Here is a 22087-nt window from a genome sequence, read left to right on the forward strand (position 1 = left end):
GTGTATTTAAGTCCTCACAAATGATCCATTATCATGCCCCTACGGTCAGGGTTCACTTAGTTTATAAAGACTTGTATAGGAAAATGCATAACTTTTATAAAACTGCAATGCAAAGAACTTAGAAATTTGTCATTTTGTAGCAGGCATCTACAAATATTTTAAAAATTATACATCTTGTAAACTAGTAAAAAATGACATACCCAATGTGACCTCATTACTTTAACATTTACAAATTGTGACCTTTTCTAGCAAAGTATCTCAGGTGAGTGATAAAGGGCCATTATGATCCTATTTTGTTTTTTGTTGCCGTTATTCATAAATTTTATCCCAAATTGAAATGGTTTCATTGTTAAATAGTCTAGCCCTGACAAGTCTTCCTAAACATTTTTGATGGGAGATGTTTGTATCAATTTATTAAATGCATCTAACTACTCAGGTCATCTAGACTAATAAATGCAGATATGTTGGGAAAAAAACACTTGCAAACAGAATCCCCATATAAAACTCTGCAACCTTTTTTGTTTTTGTATTTTAAGTCACACTGACATTGTAATGGTCATAGCAACTTTCTTAGCTTTATTGTTGGAGGAAAACTCAGCAACTGGATAGCAAAATCCTTTCAGACCATAAAGATTTGATCACTTGCATTAAATGTTTAATGTGAAGTATTTAAATTGTTAATGTTTAAAGGGAACCACAGAGTATTTCCTGACATGAGTGGACTGGAAATATTTTTTCAAGATTTATGTACCGTTTGATGCAGATCTGGACTACTTATTTATGTGCAAAATTTCAGATTTAATTGCTCACTCCATTTTCCAAAATAATGCATGTATCTTAATTGTGAGAAATGACCTAAAAATGAAAAGCCTAATGCATTTAGCTCAAATCGGGCTAAAAATATCACAAAAGTATGATCTGTGTATATTTTGTAGTCATTTTTGCACATTTTTAAATACCGTTTTAAAAGCTGTCAATTGATCTATAATTTGAATTTTATGCTTCTGTATATAGGATTCATTTTAGTTTGTGTAGGAAGCAGTGAGTGTAAGCTTTTAGAATCTGTTCCTGTAACCAACCAGTACTGAACAATGGGTGTAAATTTTCTTACACAAAGAAACAACTTGCTCCTCCTGATTTGGTTTGAACCCATTCGGCTAGCAATCCATAAATTACCAGTCTGACATATAAACTACTTGACCATGATGTCCCATCATGCTTTTAGGTTGTTTTTTTATTTTTTATCTCAGTGGAGTTCCTTTAAGAAAGTAAAAGATTAAAAGACTAATTTACAACCAACTTGAAATAGAATTTTGTGGTTAATTCTTTCATAGGCAACTAATAACTGTAGGGTGAAAAACAAGATTATTTGTTGTTTATAACATTTTACTCGGTTTATTTAGCAACATACTTAATTACACTAAATGTTTTTTTTTTGTATACAAAAGAGAACATGTCGCAATACTGGAACATAAATAACAAATAAAGTTTAACTGTCACAAGTCAAATTGTTTTATGAAAAAAGTTTTCAGTGTATGGGGCATGATAATAAGAAAAACCACAAAACTATAAAGTAAAAGCTATTGACCTTCAAATTTAAAAATAAAACACTTAACCTTTACTATATTTTAACTGAAAGTGATTAACCTTTCCAAACAGTATGGAGCCAGGCTGGCCTACACTTCTGTGTAGTCTATGACTTTACTGTTGGCTAACTTTAAATTTTCACTTCTTATCTCCATAACAGATATTGGATATATTCCAAAAATGGAACCTTAAAAAATTCAGCAGAATAAAGGTTCCCAAATGAACTTAAAAATGCGACACTGGCAGATACCTACAGATAAGGATGGGGGAGGCAAAATAATCACAGCACAACCCAGAATTAAAATACAAGTGAAATGAAATGATTTAAAAAACAAAAAAAAACCCCAAAGTAAACCTCAAAAATTGAGCTTTTTTCCCCTTGTAATTCAAAGTAATCAATTTGAAAAACACTAAAATAAAATAGCAGAAATGAAAATCCTTAAGTATGCTTGCAAATGTTCCACACTCAGTTCGCATGAATAGTAAAGTGGTATATGCAACAAGTCATATAAAGTTTCATTAGGAAATGGTATTAGCTGAGATCAACTGAACTACAAAATAACTAGTTCAATAGCCCTTACATTAAAGTTGCTACTAAAAGACTAAAAAATAAAATGCCACACTTACTGGTTAAGTCACATAATTTGGTGACTGATCTATTCTAACATTTAACAATTGACTTTTATTATTTTTTGATAAAAAACAACTTTACCTGCAATTTGCTTTTAATTAAGTAAGAGAAAAATGTTAATATGTAAAATTTGTTGATTTACATGATATCATATAAACAATATATACATGTATAAGAATCTAGCATTACCGGTAATACTATGCATTTCCGAAAGCATCAATGGTAAGTTGTCTACATTGATGATTTGGAAAAACAAAAAAACTGCATCAAGTATGACATGAGAATACATTTTGCTGCCAGCAGCAATTTAAAGATGAAATATGTGTGAATCACTATGTTAACCTGTACCTGCTAGAATCCAATTCTCAGATGTAGGCAGGTTAACCCCTACCTGCTAGAATCCAATTCTGATGCAGGCATGTTAGCCCATACCTGCTTAAATCCAATTCTGATGCATGCATGTTAACCCCTACCTGCTAGAATCCAATTCTGATGCAGGCATGTTAGCCCATACCTGCTAGAATCCAATTCTGATGCAGGCATGTTAGCCAATACCTGCTTAAATCCAATTCTGATGCATGCATGTTAACCCCTACCTGCTAGAATCCAATTCTGATGCAGGCATGTTAACCCCTACCTGCTAGAATCCAATTCTGATGCAGGCATGTTAGCCCGTACCTGCTTAAATCCAATTCTGATGCATGCATGTTAACACGTACCTGCTAGAATCCAATTCTGATACAGGCATGTTAACCCATACCTGCTAGAATCCAATTCTGATGCAGGCATGTTAACCTATACCTGCTAGAATCCAATTCTGATGCAGCCAAGTTAACCAATACCCGCTAGAATTCAATTCTGATGCAGGCACGTTAACCCGTACCTCCTAGAATCCAATTCTGATACAGGCATGTCAGAATCCAATTCTGATGCAGGCATGTTAACCCATACCGCTAGAATCCAATTCTGATGCAGGCATGTTAACCTATACCCGCTAGAATCCAATTCTGATGCAGGCATGTTAACCCCTACCTGCTAGTATCCAATTCTGATGCAGGCATGTTAACCCATACCCGCTACAATCCAATTCTGATGCAGGCATATTAACCCATACCCGCTAGAATTCAATTCTGATGCAGGCATGTTAACATATACCCGCTAGAATCCAATTCTGATGCAGGCATGTTAGCCGCACCTGCTAGAATCCAATTCTGATACAGGCATGTTAACCCATACCTGCTAGAATCCAATTCTGATGCAGGCATGTTAACCCCTACCTGCTAGTATCCAATTCTGATGCAGGCATGTTAACCCATACCCGCTAGAATCCAATTCTGATGCAGGCATGTTAACCTGCACCTGCTAGAATCCAATTCTGATACAGGCATGTCAACCCATACCTGCTTGAATCCAATTCTGATGCAGGTATTAACCTTTACCTGCTAGAATCAAATGTAATTAACCTTTGAAACCAGTATAGAATCAGGGCAGTGTGCACTTCTGTATAGTCTGACCAGACTTTTTACTGTTGGTCGCTTAATTTTTGTACTTGTATCAGTTATATTGAAATCCCTTAAACTTTGAGTAGCCTTTTTTGAATTTTCAACTGGGCAAAACTAGTACACAAATTCAGCAGATTAAGGGTTCATAATTATTAATGGATGAAAAAAAATATGGCAAAATATTACCATTCATAGCACTGGTGAAATTAAATTACAAATACTAAATGGTTGTAAATAATAGTACTTTACTGTATCCTTTTGAAATATAAGCTTAACAAGTGCTGACCAAAAGCTCCACTATTGTCAGTTTTTGACAATAAGGAAAGGGGCATAACTATGTAAAAAGATACTCCTTTGTCATTCATAGACCACAAGTGTGAAGTTTTCACCCATTCCCTTTAGTAGTTTTTGAGATACCAACATTAATTCACACAAAAACTTAAGCAAAGTGCGCCTGGCAGCACAGGTGTGAGACTATTAGTAGCTCTCCCTATTCTTCAAAAAGTCAAGCTAAAAATGCTGTTCTAACAAAATATTTAGCAAAAAAAAAACAAACAAAAAAACATAAAAGAAATGCCAGCTCAATTCATTTGTAGTAAATTGATACAAACAAAAATATAATCACATATAAAGAACTATTTGTATAAGTCACAAGTAAGAAATTTGAGCCAAAAGTGAAATATTAACAACAATGAACAATTTATTAAAGCAGGATGCCTTTGGAATATTAAGTTCCCAAATACATGTGTACAGGTAGAAAGAAAGCCTTTGCCACCAGTATAGAGCCAGGCCAGCCTGTAGATCTGTGGACTCTGACCTGGCTTTATACTATTGGCTGACAGAGTTAGTACATTGTTTCACCCTGCACCATAAAAAGTAAATATTTTGAATAACTTGGATCTTTGTGAATTAGTTGATAAAATATATTTTAATGAAATAATCAATCGCCATAATCCTGACTAAAATCTATAAGCAGGAAACATCTGTTTCTGTCATTGCATCTTTTGTGCTTCCAAGGCCTGTGAATACAGAAAATATAATGTATTATTTGTTGTTTAGTCTCAGAAACATATAAGGCATTTAACACATGATTGTATCATAGATTCTGTGATAATTACTGAACATAAATAGATATATACCAACTTGCTTCACATAATTCTAATTGCATAAATAGGCTTCAAATCTTGTCTATCTCTTTATACACAGATATCATTCTCTAATGGAGTTCATCTGTAAGGGTATTAAATGATGCAGTGTTTTAAATGAAGTCAATGAACCTTTCTTCAAGTTGACCAGTTCAAGTGTGTTTATTATTGTGCTTTTTTAAAATTTTCTATCTAAGGTTGTTTTAAATCAAATTATGAGAACATGTATAAACAAATGAATTATATAATAATTTTATTAGCAATAATAGATCTATGTTGAATTTAAAAAATTGACTTCATACAGTTATATGAATTAAATGAGATAAAACTGATTTGTACAAAGATCTGAAAATGAATCACACTTACTAAATACTGTTTGGCAAGAATCAGATGTTGGCGTAAATCCATCTGTGTGGTCCTTATAAACCTAAGCATAGTATCTGGTACAGCTGGAGTTTTAGATCTGAAGTAGTCATACACCAAAGTATACTTGTCCACAGTCTCTTGTAACTTTTGTATACGCTTTTTATTTAGATAACCTGTAAAACCACGTAACAAGGCTTGTCTCTGATTATGAAAGTGTCTAATTTCTTCATCTATTTTTGATATCTCAGTTTGATTTTGGGTACATTTTCTTTTTTCATATGAGCCACAAAGATCGTTCTTCAGATTTAAAAGTTTATTATATGGTTTGGCAGAGAGTGGCATCATTAAAATAAGAAACACTTCTTCTGCTTCTGATTTAAAGCCACCTATCTCAGAACTCAGCAACAGCTCATCAGGCACTCGTCTATGTGGATAACCATAGAAACATGTCCTTCCTAGATGAGTTCTCATCTCACTCTCCACTAATGTCATAGCAACAATCATTTTCTTATCCTCTACTGAACCTGTAATAGACCTTGGTAAAAACTGACCACCTGATTGGAAACAGTTCCCAAATCCACCTGCAGCTGTTTGTTGTTTAACCTTTTCTCTCAGAAGATTCAGTGATGACCCTACCATTTTCAATTCACGCTCAGTTTGTTCATTTGAAACTTCAGGAGAATAATATAATTTTGCACCTGCTGACTTCGCTGCTGGTTGATCATTCAATAATACTTCAACTGTCACTGTATCTTGCCTCTCAAAACTGTTTGCTTTTGTTCCTTCTTGCTCAATTGCATTCTTAACTTTCATTCTTATCCTTCGTTTTCTTTGCTTTGGAATTTTAGTAAGATCTGTATCTAAGGCATACGGTATTATATTTTGTAAAGGCTCAATATTGTCTATCTCTAGTTCTAGTTTAAGCCATTCACCTAGTGTTTTAACTTGAGATTGGGCCTTGTTTTTCTGCCTACTCCTCGATATTGAAGCTGCAGATTTCGACACAAGACTAGCAGTGTCATCCCTACACTCCTCAGAAATGTTGCGTAATGAAGGAGATTCTATTTTTGTGGCTTTCACTCTTTCAACAGTTCTTGTTTCTGGATTCTGTATTATGTCAGCCCAATCTGCACCAATTGTAAATGCACTTACAACTGGTTTATTTGATCCAATTGTTGTGATCTGTCTGGGCGGCGAGTTGTTTGCTATGATCATACATGTACCCATGTTTGTTGGGCCTTGTTGCCAAGCACCTATAGTAGGTATTCTATTAAACTGACCAGGTTTGGACCCTAGCACAGGTATACTAGCACCTTTTTTCATATCTTGTTTTTGTGGTTTAGTTTCTTCGGATTCAGAATCTTCTGAAATTTCTCCATCTTCTAATTCAGAAGATGCTCCAGACTCTGTAATATCCTTCTTAACTTCATCTTTTTGAACCTTAACTTCTGTTTTCATTTCAAATTTTGGTATTGTCCTAGGTTTCTCTGGGCTTTGAGGCATTTTTTCTGGACTCTTTAATTTATTTTTCACTTCTGTTAAACTTTCGAGAATTTTTGATCCAAAATCACTTTGTGATTTAGGTTTGGGATCAAATTCACTTTTAGTTTTCTTCACTGGAACTACAAGTATATTACTCTCTTCATCACCAGATCTTTTCTTACTGTTTATGTCAGTGCTCTGACTTTTTGGTGCATTATCAACTGATTTTTTCACAACGGATTCACCTTTTACAACCTTATTTATAGATCTGCTATTGGCCTGTGCACATAACTCTTTTTTCGCTTTATTTTCAATGTCTTCCAAAAACATTTTAACAGAATAAGCCATTTTTGACTCACTAGTTGTTTCATAGACATAATTCTGATTGGTAGTTGTTTCAGTTTTCACATTCCTCTTTTCAAACTTATCCCGAAAACAATCAAAAACATCAGTTGAAGATTTTGCTTCGATTTGAGGGTTTTTTGTTTGTTGTTTCACAAAAATACCTGGTGTTGTTGGAATAGCTATACCTGGTCTTTGCTTATTGAAATTTGTTGGTAGGAATGGTAGCCTAGCAATCCCTGACGGTCCTGTCACTTGCCCTACTCCTGGTGGGCATTGACCTGGTAAGACAAGAATTTGGCCCGGCACTAGAGGCTGGATTGCTGGTGGATGTACAGCTTGTGGAGGAGGAACAGGCTGTGGGGATGGGACTGCTTTGGGAGTTATTGAAACAATTCCAGACTGTGCTAGTGATAATCTACCATATAGCACTTTTTGTCCAGTAATTGGATGAATATATTCTAAAGCTTTTTTTTGTCCATAACCATTTATTCCAGTTCCTGTACTGATTTCACTTGCAGTAGAACTATTAGAGTTTGAATTTCCAATTGCATAAATAGGCTGACCTTTCACCAACTTTGGCTGCTCGGAGCTGGATTGAGCTGTTGAAGAATTCCCCTGATTTATTGGCACTATTCCATGTATTGGATGAATCTGCTGAATGGGACTGTCTTTGGCAGAGGATGACTTGCCCAACACTTCAATAGCTGATCCTTTAGGGCATTCATTGTATGCTTTACCTGTCTTGGGATTGACAAGTTTAGTTTCACCTTTTAACTTAATGACCATATTTTTCCTACTTTTTTCAAGCATATCAGTCATTTCATCTTTAGTCTTTGCATGTAGTGTATCTTCAGCTTGAAGATCATCAGAATTGTTATCCTCTACCTCATCATCATCAGCTATCTATATCAATTCAAAATTAAGAAATAAAATGCTGTTTGAAAACTATGAATTAACAGTAAATTTTAAATATAATTTTAATACAAAATAATTTCCAAGATACTTTCATACAGATGTTAACACACCCTGTTTCCAACGCTTTTACTGCCTATAAGATGGATATACTCATCCAAAACTTAGTGCCAAGTATTTGCCTACAAGACAAGTACACCAAGACAAGAGTTGTCACAGGAGAGACCAATACTACCACCACCATCCCTATGACACAGAATTTTATATAGGTCCATTAATCATTATTTCAAAGGTGAACACTGAAGCTAAGTCTGAAGAAAATCCTTCAAGAAGTATAGAATTTATAGTCTAGACACAATATTGTGTGACCTTCATCTTGAGCCAACAAGGGCGGAATGCATTCTACACAACTTGTTGTTTGAAGGAAATCCTTCAAGGATTATGGATTCTTACATACTGAGTACTGACTTGCACATCCCCTTTTTGAGGTGAACACTTTAGCCAATTTTGAAGAAAAGCTTTCAAGATGTATAGGAGTTGATACAAAATTGTCTGTCATTTGACCTTCAAGATTAAGTTTGACCAGGCATAGCAGTAGCATAGGATCTGCATATCAGCTTGTTAATGTGAACATTTGAGCCAAATTTGAAGAAAATCTTTCAAGGGGTATTGGAGTTAATTAAAGAGCAAAAATGAATTGTCTGACAATTTGAGTCAAGTTTGAAAAAAATTCTTAAAGGGGTACAAAAATTTCAGAGTGGACACAAATTGTCTGACATCTGACTTTCAAGGATGACCTTGAGCCAGCATGCAAGCAACATAGGTTCTGCATTTTCCCTAGTTGAGGCCAAGTTTAAGAAAATTCTTATAGGGGTTCTTAAGAAGTTACAGAGCATCACTAAATTGCCTGGCATTCAACGGTGAGATTGACCTTCAGCTTTCACAGCAGCAACATGGGTTCTGCACATCACCTTGTTGAAGAAAAGATTTTAGCCAAGATTAAAAATAATCCTTCAAGTGGTATCCAAGTTATAGAGCAGACACAATGGAGACAGGCCTACCAACTAATGCAGCAAAATGATTCCAGTATAACCCCCTCCATTTTATGTGGTGGAAATATGATAAGCATCACTCTTCTATAGTAAATTCCTGTAATTCTTAGAAATGGGCTATGCTAATACATTGTAATTATACAATTTAAATTACACCTCTAGTCTGAAAAATACGGTTTTAAAAGGGAACCAAAAAACATTTTAACCATGTAGCCATTTAGTTATTATTCATAAATATTAAGGTAAAATTTCCAAAAATGTATTTTGATGAGTATTGTTTATAAAGCTGAATTAAATTACCACAAGGACAGGTTCCTCCTCCTCTGTGAGGTCTACAGCAGATTCTTTAGTGTCTGTCAGATCTATTGTGTCTACATTCATCATAATCCTTGTTGTTGTTGTTGTACTATCCTGTATCATAAAAAGAGTCCTATTGTGTATAAATACATCTGGGTTTCCTTAAGTAATACACAAGTTTTATGCACATATTGTATCTGTTAATATGAATTTGCACACTCATATTTGCAACAAATACATGATAATTAGTGTTCATCAAATTAAATGTTTTTTTTGGGTTTTTTTTGACAGGGATATATCAGGAACTCAGTCATTTTAATGCAAAGTCATATTGTGCCTTGCTGATGAATGAAACAGAAGAATATGTTGCTCTATAGCTTTTTGTGTGATTGAAAGTAAAACTATCAATCTTTGTTCAGATAACCTAGCTGGATAGCTTAATTACATGTAGAGAAGTCTTTAATGGTACTCAAACCACAAGTTGTTATTTATTATCTTCATCAAGTTGAAAAGTATGTACCAGTATGAAGTTTCATAGTTTTCACACTTTTCCAGTAAAATATGTTTTCTTATTGCTTATTTTATATGTTCTTTTTTAAACTGAACTCTATCATAGAATATATCCATCAGTTTTTGAGTAGTATCATTTATACAGCAAATGCATGAAAAAAAATTTGTCTTTTTTTATAATTTCAAAAATATGTCCTACAATGCATCTATTTACTTTCTAACAAACATCTTAATATTGAATGCAGTCTTTTTTTTTCTTCTTGCTTACCTTATCGCTTGAATGTTTAACAACAGGAGACATGATGTCTAAATCTATTACTAAACCAGACTCTTCCTCATCATCATCATCTTCTTCATAATTATCATCATATTTTTTATTCTTTTCCTTATCTTGAATAACTTCTCCTTTATCAAAACTGTCCTGATCAGAAACTTTTCTCCGCTTTTTTAGAGAATCGCCTTCTTTGGAATTCTTAGAATGTTTTCTTCGTTGCTTTTTTGACAGCCTTAAAGGAGAATCTTCTATTTCTGAAGTAAATGAGTCATCATTTCTGACTTTTAATGCTGACTGTTCTATTGATTCCAAAATAGCAGCTTGGTAAGATATATTAGGCAGAGGTGTCATGACATCTTCACTGTCTTTTCTCTTTGTTATGTTTTTAGGAGTGGATGGTAATGAATCATTTTCTTTAACCTTTGGTGACTGAGTGTCTTTCTGATTTGATTTTTCAAATAATGAACTGTCTGTCTTTTCTTTACTAGTTGTAGTCAGTTGGAATTCAGCCCCTTCTTTCTCTGGGGAAATATCAAAGCCAGGTATTCTACTTGCTGTTTTTACAGAGTCATAGTTTGTCTGAGATGCTCCACCTGTGCTTCTTTGTTTCACTGGGGATGAAGTTTGTTCAGCTGCAGATCCATATTTCCTTGTAAAACCAGATTTGTTATTCATAGATGATAAACCTTGAAGCAAAACAAAACTTTATATTTTTATCTATACATACCTGTTTATTACATCTATTTTTCTTGTACTTGTTTAAAATAATAAATACTGGAATCTAGTGTATAATTTACTGAAATATTATATAGGCTTATAATAAGAAACCTGTAAAGTTTCAATCATTTTTATCATACTTATGAATATACATCAATGGGTAAAGTTAATACACAAATCGAAACTAATGGCTGTTTCTAATAGCAAACAAATATATGACAATACATCTATGTCTTTGTAAACATAACCCCGAATAGAATCAGAATATATTTATGAATATACCTGTTTTCTTATGTTAAAATAAAATATGTATTTATTTTTCAAAGCTACAAAACACCTTACCAGTAACAAATGCAGGTTTATCCATTTCTTCTGGCTCTTTGGGTGAACTAGCAACAACTTCTAAACCAGAACCAGGCTGTTTTACTGTAGCAAGAATATTCTTCAAATTTGAAAAATCAAGATTCTGCATTATGTTATGAATTCCACCTTGACTAGCAGCTTTATTCTGACTACCACTTGTTGTATAACTAGGAAGATATTCATTACTAACTTTACTTGTCTTATATTCATCTATCCTGTCATTTTTTGAAGTTGTGTACTGTCCATATGTCAGAGTGTTATTGGATTTGATTGTAGTATATGAATCATATGGTGAAACTGATGTCTGATATGACGGAATATTTTGACTTGTATTAAACATATTTTGCAAGTTTTGGTTCATTTGTTGAAAGGGGTCTTTACTGTGATCTGTATGTTTTGGTATTACAATTGGAGCTGCGGTTGAGGTGACAGGTCTTTGGTCCATATTGCTAGTCGTATTAGGCTTTTCTCCAGGTACTAATCGCAAGTCAACATCTCCCATTTCTGCTGCAGCTGCTTGTCTCCAATCTACATCACCAAACTCATTGCTTATTTCAGATTTAGACTGACCAATAGAATAGGCATCAAATAGGATACCAGAACTTGAGTTTGAATCATTCACACTTTCTATTCCCATTCTTTTTGCTCTTAAATGCTTTCCTGATTCAGAAACTACTGGCGAATTACTTCTAGAAACTACTCTTTCATCAATATCGTCATCTAAACCAAATGGATCTACGAACTTTCTAATAGGAGGTTTAAAGGATTTAGCCTTTTCTTTATCAGAAATTGCAATTCTAGAAGGAGGGGACACACTTCTAGAATGTGATCTTCTCAGATCATAATCTCCAACGTTACTACTCTGTGAATTTTCAGTACTTGTATCTGCAGATCGCATATCAATATCTGCAACATCAGATGCTTTTCTCCAGTCTATGTCACCAAAATCATTTACATCTTTTTTCTGCAGAGAGTCAGGATCACTGATTTTACGGTGATCAATATCTTCTTTTCCTAATCCAAATGGATTATGAAATTCTATTTCGGAATTTTTTTTAACTGAACTTACTGTCTCTGAAATATTGTTTATTTTATCAGGTTTGGATATTTTTCTATCATCAATATCAATTTCACCAGAATCGAACACAATTATTCCTTTCTTATTCTTTTCAGATTTCTGTAAATTTTCTTCTATTGATTTGAAAGACTGTATATGTTGATCAGAAAATGTTCTAAAATCTTTGTCAACCTGACCAAAACCTAAATCTTCAATTTTCTTCTTTTCCTTAATCCTAAGGTCTAAATCATCTTTAAAAATATCTGGGACATTTACAGGTGTAACGTTCCTTGGCTTCATTTTAGATTTTTGGTTCATTTTAAGATTTATAGAAATGGTTGCTTTCTTTTTCTCTTGTAAACTGGGTAGTATTTGAGAAAGCCTCATTTGATCTTCTTCCTCATCACTTTCAACTTTAGTCCTTGATCCTACCATTGTGTTTCTTATTTCAGAGTTTGTCTGCTGTAACTTTTTAGGCACATCCTTTTTCAACTGAACTGGTGGGCCCTTTGGTATAGGTATGTCTAAAAGATCTAGTGCAGGAGAACTTTCTTTTTTACTCACAATAGGTTGATCTTTGCAACTAACTTCATTGTTTATTGGCAGTGGAATGTTCATAGGTTGAGACTGCTCTAACTTAGCTAATTCTTCTAGTGTTTTCTGCATTGCCAAATCAAGTTTAGATTCTGGTTCATCTTCACTCTCTGGTTCACTTATTTCCATATCAACACATTCCAGGGATTTACTAGCATCAATGTCAATATTTTCAAGAGGAATGTGCTTTACAGGAGTTATTTCATCACTCTTTAAATCGTCTGATATATCAGGTGATTTAATCATTTCCGGTGAATCTATTTCTTTTACATCAACAATATCTGTTGTATTCAGTTGATCTGCATTGTCTTTTTTCTGAGCCTCAAGTTTTGAAAGCTCATCAATTTTTTCAGCAATTTTTTTCACAAGAAACTCAGGATCTGTCAGCTGGTCTCCAAATTCTTCAGCCGATTCCTGCAGCAATCTTAAAGCTTCAGTAAATAATGTTACATTACCAGAATGTTCAACTAGCTTCTGCATTGCTTCTGATAGCATAGGGTCATCAGCAGGAGGTTGCTTAGCAACTGGTTCATCATCGTCTTCATCAAACAGTTTAGGTGACTGACTTATATCATCAGGATCTGAAAGTTCATTCAGTGTTTTTGCCATATCGTCAGGTTCCTCCACAAAGTCGTCATCTGCAAACCTGCTATCTTTTCCATTGACTGAGACAGGACTTAAAGGTTTATCTTGACTTAACCTATAATCCTGGTCTTCTAATGTTGGGTCTGTTTCAGTATTCATTACATTTCTACAATGTGATGTTTGAGTTAATGTGTGTGTAGTTGTTTCCCTTGAAATATCACTTTCATTCTTTAAAGATTCAATTTCATTTGTAGATTCAGCTAATTCTTTAGTAACAACAGGTTTTGAAATATTCACTTTTTTCTTGTAATCACTCAAACTGAGTTTCTTGCGTGTTTTAGTTGTATCTTCATTATTTGGTTTATTAACTTGTTGTGGATCAATGGTAATTTGTTTTTGATTAAAGGTTTGTTGAAGCCTAGGATCAGCTGCAGTCAGTCTTAAATCAGGGAGTTGTTGCTGAAGTCTTGGATCCAATGGTCTTTGTTGTCTTCTTGGGTCAAATGGTCCCGACTGCAATCTAGGATCATTTGACATTAACCTTGGATCATTTGGAAGAAAACTAGGGGTATTTGTCCTTAACCTTGGGTCATTTGGAACAAACCCAGGATCATTTGGAAGAGCAGTAACATTTGAATCAACATATCCAAATCTTGGATCAATGTATCTTGTATCTAACTGACTGTTCGGACTTGGCATTCGTGGTAATTTCAATGGCGGTAAACTTGTTAAAGGTTCTTGTGGCTCAATATCTTCATCCTGACTAGATTGCTCCTGTTCCTCAAATCCAGGCCCAAATGATGGTTGATAAAGGTCAAAAGCTGGCTTGGTAGGTAAGGTCAGGAAACTCAGCTGTGACCTAGGGTCATCAATGTCACTAACTGAATTTGCAATAGAAGTATAAGGTTCTCTAGGTGGTGGACCCGAGGTTAAACGTGGAACGCACAGACTTCCATCACTTTCATCAGGTTTAACTTTAGCTAGGCTTAATCTTGGATCACGTTTATTCAAAGTTACTTGTGCAGTAGATGGTTTAGATGTGTCACCTTCCGAGGGTCTGGACATATATGTGGGACGTTTGGAGTAGCTATCTATCTTTGAACTTAATGAACTACTTGGAATATTTTCAGCTTTCTCATATGTGAGGACAGCATATGGTAGAACTTGCCTAGGTCTAACTGAAGGTTCACAGTCATCTGTGTACTCATATAGATATATCTGAAAAATGTAGCAAATAATCATGTATCTGATGACAAGATTAGCAACAATTAAAGCATTCAATTTTTCAATAAATGAAATAAATTTGATCAACTTCCTCACATTTTGTATCAAGAATTTATGGAACAGACAAAACTTATAGTTGCTCAAGGATATAATGACATTTTTTTTAACTTATGTAAAGTGACCAAATAAATGTCAACTTTTCACAAACCTGTAATTGATGTAGAAAATTAGCCATGTCCTCAGAATTATACATTTACATATATGGCACAAAACCACAATTCTTTTTCACATCCTTATATAGTTGAAAAAGAATTGTAGGACATATCTAGAATTAAATGTTATATGTTCACCAATTCATAATAGTGACCAAATAGATAAACACTGTAACTGTTTTTTCAATGTTATAACAAAAACATCATAACATCAAATGCTTATTTATGTTTATTATGAAAGTTTAATACAAGGTCATACAGCAACTTTCCAGCTTTCCTTTGCACATTATTTCAGGCGCTACAGAGCTGACAGAACCATCAACTTTTTGAAAATTAGCTAACTTCCTTAAATGACAGAATCTAATATTTTTGATGGAATTCAAACCAGTTCAGTGGTTCGAAGTTAGCATGTGACCATCAGGTGACCATGTGACTATAAAAGCACCTTCATGTTATATTTTAATAAATACCTGTGATCTAGCAAGCTGTACACTAAAATTATCACTGGGTCTTGCTTGAACCTGTGGTATATGACAATCATAGTTGGGTGTTGGTTCTATCTTCTCTTCAGTTACCTGTTGTGCTAGAGGCTTGCATTTCCCAAGTACAATCTGCAACAAGCATCATATTTCTTATGTGTTTCAATTTTTGTCAAAAGTCCTAATGAAATAATTTACTTTCACTACAATAAAATAGTAAAGGTTGTAAACTAATATAGCTTCAATGATATCAATAAAACATGAGACTCTATCTAAGCATTATGTTAATCTCGGAATATTGTATTTTTCTGAATATCCCAAAATCAATTTGTTTAATAAATCTATAATACAGAAAAATCATTTCATGTTATAACTAGAAATGTGTCATCATGCCACGGATGCTCCCGCATGCAGCCAAAATTTCAAATGTTATAATATTTAGTTCCAAATTTGTTTGCACAAATTATTTTTTTCATTCTATGTTCAAAGCCCTTAAAACTTTTCAATGTTAACACAAACCATTTTAAACAATGTTCAAGGCACTGAAATTATTCAGTCTTAACCTTTTGAAAATAGCATATTGCATATTTGTAGCCAAAATAATGGCTATATACATTTCCACAAAAGTATGAGTGCTGAAACTGAAAGTTCAAAACTTTTCCAACATTCAGGAAAGATAAGTTTGTCCAAAACCATTGAACAACGACCAAATTCCAACTTAAACTGCTTTTTCCTAAGATGTATCTATTATTTTCAAAGTGAAAGGGACATAACTCTGCCAAAAAATCATCGAACCATGACCAAATTCCAACTTGACCTGTGCATTCCTTTGACATATCCATATGTCAATTTTGAGTTGAATATGTAACACTGTTGGGTTGATAATGAACAGAAACTGTAAATTTCATATCATTTTCAAAGTGAAAGGGGCATTACTCTGCCAAAAATCATTGAACCATGACCAAATTCGAACTTGGCCTGCGCATTCCAAAAATATATCCATATGTCAAATTGAGTTGAATGTGTAATACTGTTGGGAGATAATAAACGGAAACTGAAAATTTCATATTATTTTTTAAAGTGAAAGGGGCATAACTCTGCCAAAAATCATCGAACCATGACCAAATTTGAACTTGACCTGCGCATTCCTTTGACATATCCATATGTCAAATTTGAGTTGAATGTGTAATACTGTTGGGGAGATAATGAACGGAAACTGAAAATTTCATATTATTTTCAAAGTGAAAGGGGCATAACTCTGCCAAAAATCATCAAACCATGACCAAATTCGACCTTGACCTGTAATTTCTCATGACATATCCATATGTCAAGTTTGAGTTGAATGTGTTGTATCATTGGGGAGATAATGAACGGAAACTGAAAATTTCATATTATTTTCAAAGTGAAAGGGGCATAACTTTGCCAAAAATCATCAAACCATGACCAAATTTGAACTTGACCTGCACATTCCTTTGACGTATCCATATGTCAAGTTTGAGTTGAATGTGTTGTACCATTGGGGAGTTAATAAACGGAAACTGAAAATTTCATATTATTTTCAAAGTAAAAGGGGCATAACTCTGCCAAAAATCTTTGAACCATGACCAAATTTGAACTTGACCTGTATTTTCTCATGACATATCCATATGTCAAGTTTGAGTAGAATGTGTTGTACCGTTGAAGAGATAATGAACGGAAACAGAAAATTTCATATTATTTTCAAAGTAAAAGGGGCATAACTCTGCCAAAAATCATCGAACCATGACCAATTTCGAACTTGACCTGTATTTTCTCATGACATATCTATATGTCAAATTTGAGTTCAATATGTGCAACGGTTATTAAGATAATGAACGGAAACTGATGATGACGGAAGGACGGAATTACGGAATAACGGAACAGGGTAACACTATATGCCCTTGCCATTATATGGCGGGGGCATAAAAACAAAAACAAATATTCTTATATACTAACTATCGAAGATATTGCCTTAATTTGGTCAACACAATATATACTCAACTATTGTCAAGGCATATCTAAGAAAAAGCCTTTGTAATGAAACAATTGCATGTACTTATTAATACATGTATAAGGAAAAAAAATGTCTAAATTAATTGGTGCCAGATAATGAATCTTTTCACCTAGATATGCTATGGGCAAGAACCATCAAATAGAAATTTTAAAGAAATTAGGCAGAGTGTCATGTAAAGAACTTCCAAGGCAAGTACTTATCATCAAATTTGGCCATGTGATTTCAATGCTGATGTCATTTGACAAAGACTGAGAGTCATCATTTCTAAACTATCATCTCAAGTGAGCTAAAAACTATACCTTAAATACCAGCAGTGTACATGTAGGTACTTTCCAACCTTCAGCATACCGCAGTTGTACATCAGCATTCCTACATACATATACACCCAACTTACTGTCACCTGGTATAGATAAATGTAGGTCTATTACCAATGTCAAACTGATACCTAGATTTTCTATTTGAGTTTAAAAAAAAATGTGAAAAGAATTAATTTTCAGTTGATTTTAACCAAATTGTTTTACAATGCTGCTAAAAAATCAGATGTTATTATATTAAAATTACCTAAGGTTCAAAAAACTAAATGGCAACACATGTCAGCCATGAACATTATAAAATTAAGTACTTCTCAACAAGCCTTCATTATGACTGGAATACTGTTGAAGCCAGTATTATAACTGAAATAAATATTCACCTAAAGAGTTCTGGTGTACAAATTTACACTTTAGGCCATCTTTTACAACATGTGGAACTATTGTACTATCTCTCTGTACAATAAATGCAAAATGGTCAGTCAAATCTCTTGCATGGCGACCTTCCTCTTTCAGATCTGCCTTCTTAGCCCTAAATAATAAACATTAGTAATCAGTCTTTAAAAGAGTCAGTAACAAATTTATGCAATATTAGAATAATTCTGTAATATTTAATTTTGATTGATGTATCAAAGAAAGTATGCAATATTCAATTAAAGTTACATTAAATAAATTTCATAAAAAAATAAATAGCGACATAACATTAATAAATTGGGTTTTATATCGACTCCAGGTCTTATTTTGGTGTCCAAACAACCAAAATGAGTTTTATTAGCATTAAATTAGGTAACCTCATTGTGGCGAAATGGGAAGTACAATTTCTGTTTGCATGAGAAACTCCGCCTTCGGATCATCCGTACATCAATATTAAATCAACAAACATGACTATAAGTAGCAGTCGTTATTTAACGGTATATTTCCGCATTGTAACGGATGTTTTCATTACAAATTTTATCTTTTAACGAGATGATTACTTTTACTGAACCCCAAGGTTTAGTGTACCATGAAGCTTAAACGGTTAAAGTGTGTTTGCACAAGAAAATATCACATTTGCTGTGTTCCGGGTAGCAACTATAAGACTGTGACGTAGCGCATACACGAGCTCATTATAGTCTTCATTTGCATGTTAAAATTCGTATACGAACTTTAGTGTTACCGTGGGGTTTCCCGTTTAAAATCCTAATTTATAAACAATATTTGATGAGATTTACAACAAAACTATTAAACAGGTAAATGAAACTGTAGAATGTTTGATTTTTTGGCCGACGGTAAATATTTTTACATATTTATTTAATGTAACTTAAAGTATGCACGCAAATTAAATACACTTTAGATTAACAAAATTTTAATATAACCAACACAATAATAATGGTCAACATTCAACTTTACAACAAATTGATACAAAGAATGTTTAAAAAACAAAATTTTCATAATTACATAGCAATTAAATATAAAGTTGTTGACTGAAAGTTGAAAGTTTTTCTCAATGTTAGAATTAAGAAATAGATATAAGTTCTGAGTACATTGTTGTAGAATAATACATGGTTTGAGTTCAAATGCGTAGTAATATAATCACAAAAGCAGATAGGCCTGAGTGATTAATTACCAAGCATTTTAACAAAAAACCGTGATAATTATACTATAATGCATGAAAAATTCATATCTATTTCCATTCTAACACATCAAGAAAAAAAATAGTTGGACTATATATTTGGTGGTTAAATTTGTTTTCGCCTTTGAGTTTCCAATAGAAACGTTCTTTAAAGGCTGTTCCAGTCAGTTGAAAGAAACTGTTGTCAAGTCTACTGTTTGCAAAAACATTTCGAGAATAAACAAACTTTTAAAACATTGATTAACTTTTTGTGTGTTTATTTTATTTCACTTAATATTTTTCAAGCGAAAATACAGAGTATTTTTAGTGTAATGAATGTGAAATAAAACTGGTTTGCGACTGTGAAAAAACTTTATTGTTTTGACTGTTCTTGCACACTCTGTTTTGGGCTACATTATGACATCACCAAAAAACAATACTTTAAACGCCTGTACAGTGTTAATGACTGAGATAAAGATATTGGTGTTGGTTTCTAGATAGGTTTCATAACAAAATTCAACAAAAGTTGTTTTGTAGTTATCAAATTTTTCAAACAAAATGGCATCGTCAATGTGTAGATTTGAAAATACAGAGGGAGAAAATAAGAACAGCGAGTGCATTGTTGTGAAATATATATAAGCTTCATGCCTTCTTTGTTTATATAAGAGAAATCTCAGATAAGGTCAGAATGATAATATCTGTCATATGTTGCGGTTTGGACCGGAATATCCGTCCCGAGGGGACCCACCCATGAGCGGGTTCCCAAGGGACGGATATTCCGATCTGAACCGCAAACATATGTCAGATATTTTTTCTTGCATATTCTCTATATTATTTCATATTTAAAATGATTAACCTCAATATGATATATGTGCATGGAAATTAGGGTCATTTCATCCATAACTATTTTCTTACAATAGCGTATGAACTTGCAACATAAATAACAACGGCGAAATGACCTAAGCACATATTTCCCTTCTAAAACGACATCATTTTAACGCGATTCATTCATAAAGTGCACTAAAATGAAGTTGTTGTTTGGCACGTGACTCATCTGGCACCCCCCATGCCAGATAAAATTTCCGGCATGGGTAAAACTCACGGAAACGCCAGTCTGCTATGCAAGAATTGTTGGTTCCAGTACAATGTATTTAAATGGCCACCAAAATATTTCTTTACATGACACAAGTACTAGTAAACCACAGGACATAGACAATATCAGCTTCCATATCACGGAAGTGTTATTGCAAATAACTTCACTTCATCTCAACTTATTTGCATATCACAACATAATATACCTGTAAACAGCTTCTAATTCTCTATTCTCCACTAGTGATGCAGTCTTTAGTTGCCACGAGGACTCATAGTCACTGGCAAGGTACGATCTTTTTACTGCATTCACAATTTCTAGACAGTCACGACTTGTGTTATCAACCTGTCTCAAGTTATCTGAAAAGAGAAACCAAATGACTATATATAGTGTCTCATAATATCAAAGTAATTGCATGTGCATAAAATTTATCAGTAAGTTTGATTGACTTACTAAATATCCCTAAAGCAATTCAAGTGTTATAGACTTGACACAAAATTGGCTTACCTTTGAGGCATGTGAAATGTGGGTTCTTCATGTCTTAATTAATCCATTTACTTAGCTATCATGTACGTCCTTATTAAAAGTAACAAAAATATAGAGAAGAGAAAACATCTTGACATCAAAAATAAGGATTCTGCATAAAGTCTTACTGTTTCAAGAAAATCTCTTTTGTATTAAACCAGATCTGTTTGAGGATCAGCGGGCTCCACTTTTGTTGGAAACTTAATAGTATGATGAAAGCAAAGTAGAAAATAGGGCATAATTCTGATAAACTGTTCAGCAGAAATTTCTGCCTTGACATTCAACAAGTATTCCAAGTTTGAATTGAATATCTGTGATGGCTTTTGAGAATATTATGAAAATATAAAAAAAAACAAAAAAGAAGAAAGAATGTCCTCTAGGGTTATCAGTCCTTTAGAAATGCATTCAAATTTTTATAGTGAAAGTATTCAAAGTTTAAAATGAATATCTTTGAGAAATTTATGTTAACAACTAGAAATGTGTCCATAAGACATGGGTGCCCCCACACGCCTCTGTTTTGTTAATCTTATGACACTAGGTCAAATATCTTTTGTGCTACACATGCCACAAGATGAAAACCAAAAATCTTTTAAAAATACTGAATTAATCCACAAGATGTTTACCTACATTCTTGTAAACTTTCAGGCATACAGGTAAATTACTTTTTGAGCTATGAACGAACAAATTAAAAATTGCAAATTTTCACTAAGTCAAGGGCAATAACTCTAACAAAATTGAAAAAATCCACATGCAAAGCCCGATGCACAGTGATGTTGATCATTATTCCAGAAAAGTTGGTTGATTCTAACTCAAGCACTCAAGGAACACATAACACAACATAATGGAACGGCTTTTACCAAGGCAAGGGCAATAACTCTAGAAATAATAGATAAATCCACAATTGGTGCACAACTACACATGCTGATCAACATTCCTTTTAAGTTTCATGACCCTAGGTCAAATACTTTTTCATCTATGTGCAACACAAGTTGAAAATTGCAAATTTTTACTATTTACCAAGTCAAGACCAAAGAAAATAAGGCCCAGAAAATAAATCCACAACCAAAACCGCAGGTGCACAACTTCACATGCTTAGCAACATTCCTGAAAAATTTCATGACCCTAGGTCAAAAACTTTTGAGCTCTGTACGACACAAGTTGAAAATTGCAATTTTTTACTAAGTCAAGGGCAACAACTCTGACAAAA

At 33.6% G+C, this 22087-nt stretch overlaps 1 protein-coding gene across 5 annotated transcripts in view; it reads right to left on the reverse strand.

Annotated features, from left to right (window-relative positions):
• Positions 1–1917: 1917 nt before the first annotated feature.
• Positions 1918–22087, reverse strand: part of LOC132731719 (uncharacterized) — a 31636-nt gene continuing 11466 nt past the window's right edge. For 4 of the 5 annotated variants that reach the window (XM_060717941.1, XM_060717940.1, XM_060717942.1 and 1 more), the window contains 9 exons: positions 20564–20714; positions 18058–18206; positions 17666–17766; positions 15326–15466; positions 11163–14637; positions 10098–10789; positions 9323–9433; positions 5232–7961; positions 1918–4739 (listed from right to left, as the gene is read on the reverse strand). In XM_060717941.1, the coding sequence (XP_060573924.1) occupies positions 4713–4739; positions 5232–7961; positions 9323–9433; positions 10098–10789; positions 11163–14637; positions 15326–15466; positions 17666–17766; positions 18058–18206; positions 20564–20714 (7577 nt within the window). In that variant the 3' untranslated portion in view covers positions 1918–4712. The remainder of the gene's footprint in view (positions 4740–5231; positions 7962–9322; positions 9434–10097; positions 10790–11162; positions 14638–15325; positions 15467–17665; positions 17767–18057; positions 18207–20563; positions 20715–22087) is intronic. The other variant, XR_009625920.1, reaches the window with a different exon arrangement.

Source organism: Ruditapes philippinarum, unplaced genomic scaffold (assembly GCF_026571515.1).
Source record: "Ruditapes philippinarum isolate M1 unplaced genomic scaffold, ASM2657151v2 ctg3097_1_1_1_1, whole genome shotgun sequence".
Taxonomy (NCBI): domain Eukaryota; kingdom Metazoa; phylum Mollusca; class Bivalvia; order Venerida; family Veneridae; genus Ruditapes; species Ruditapes philippinarum.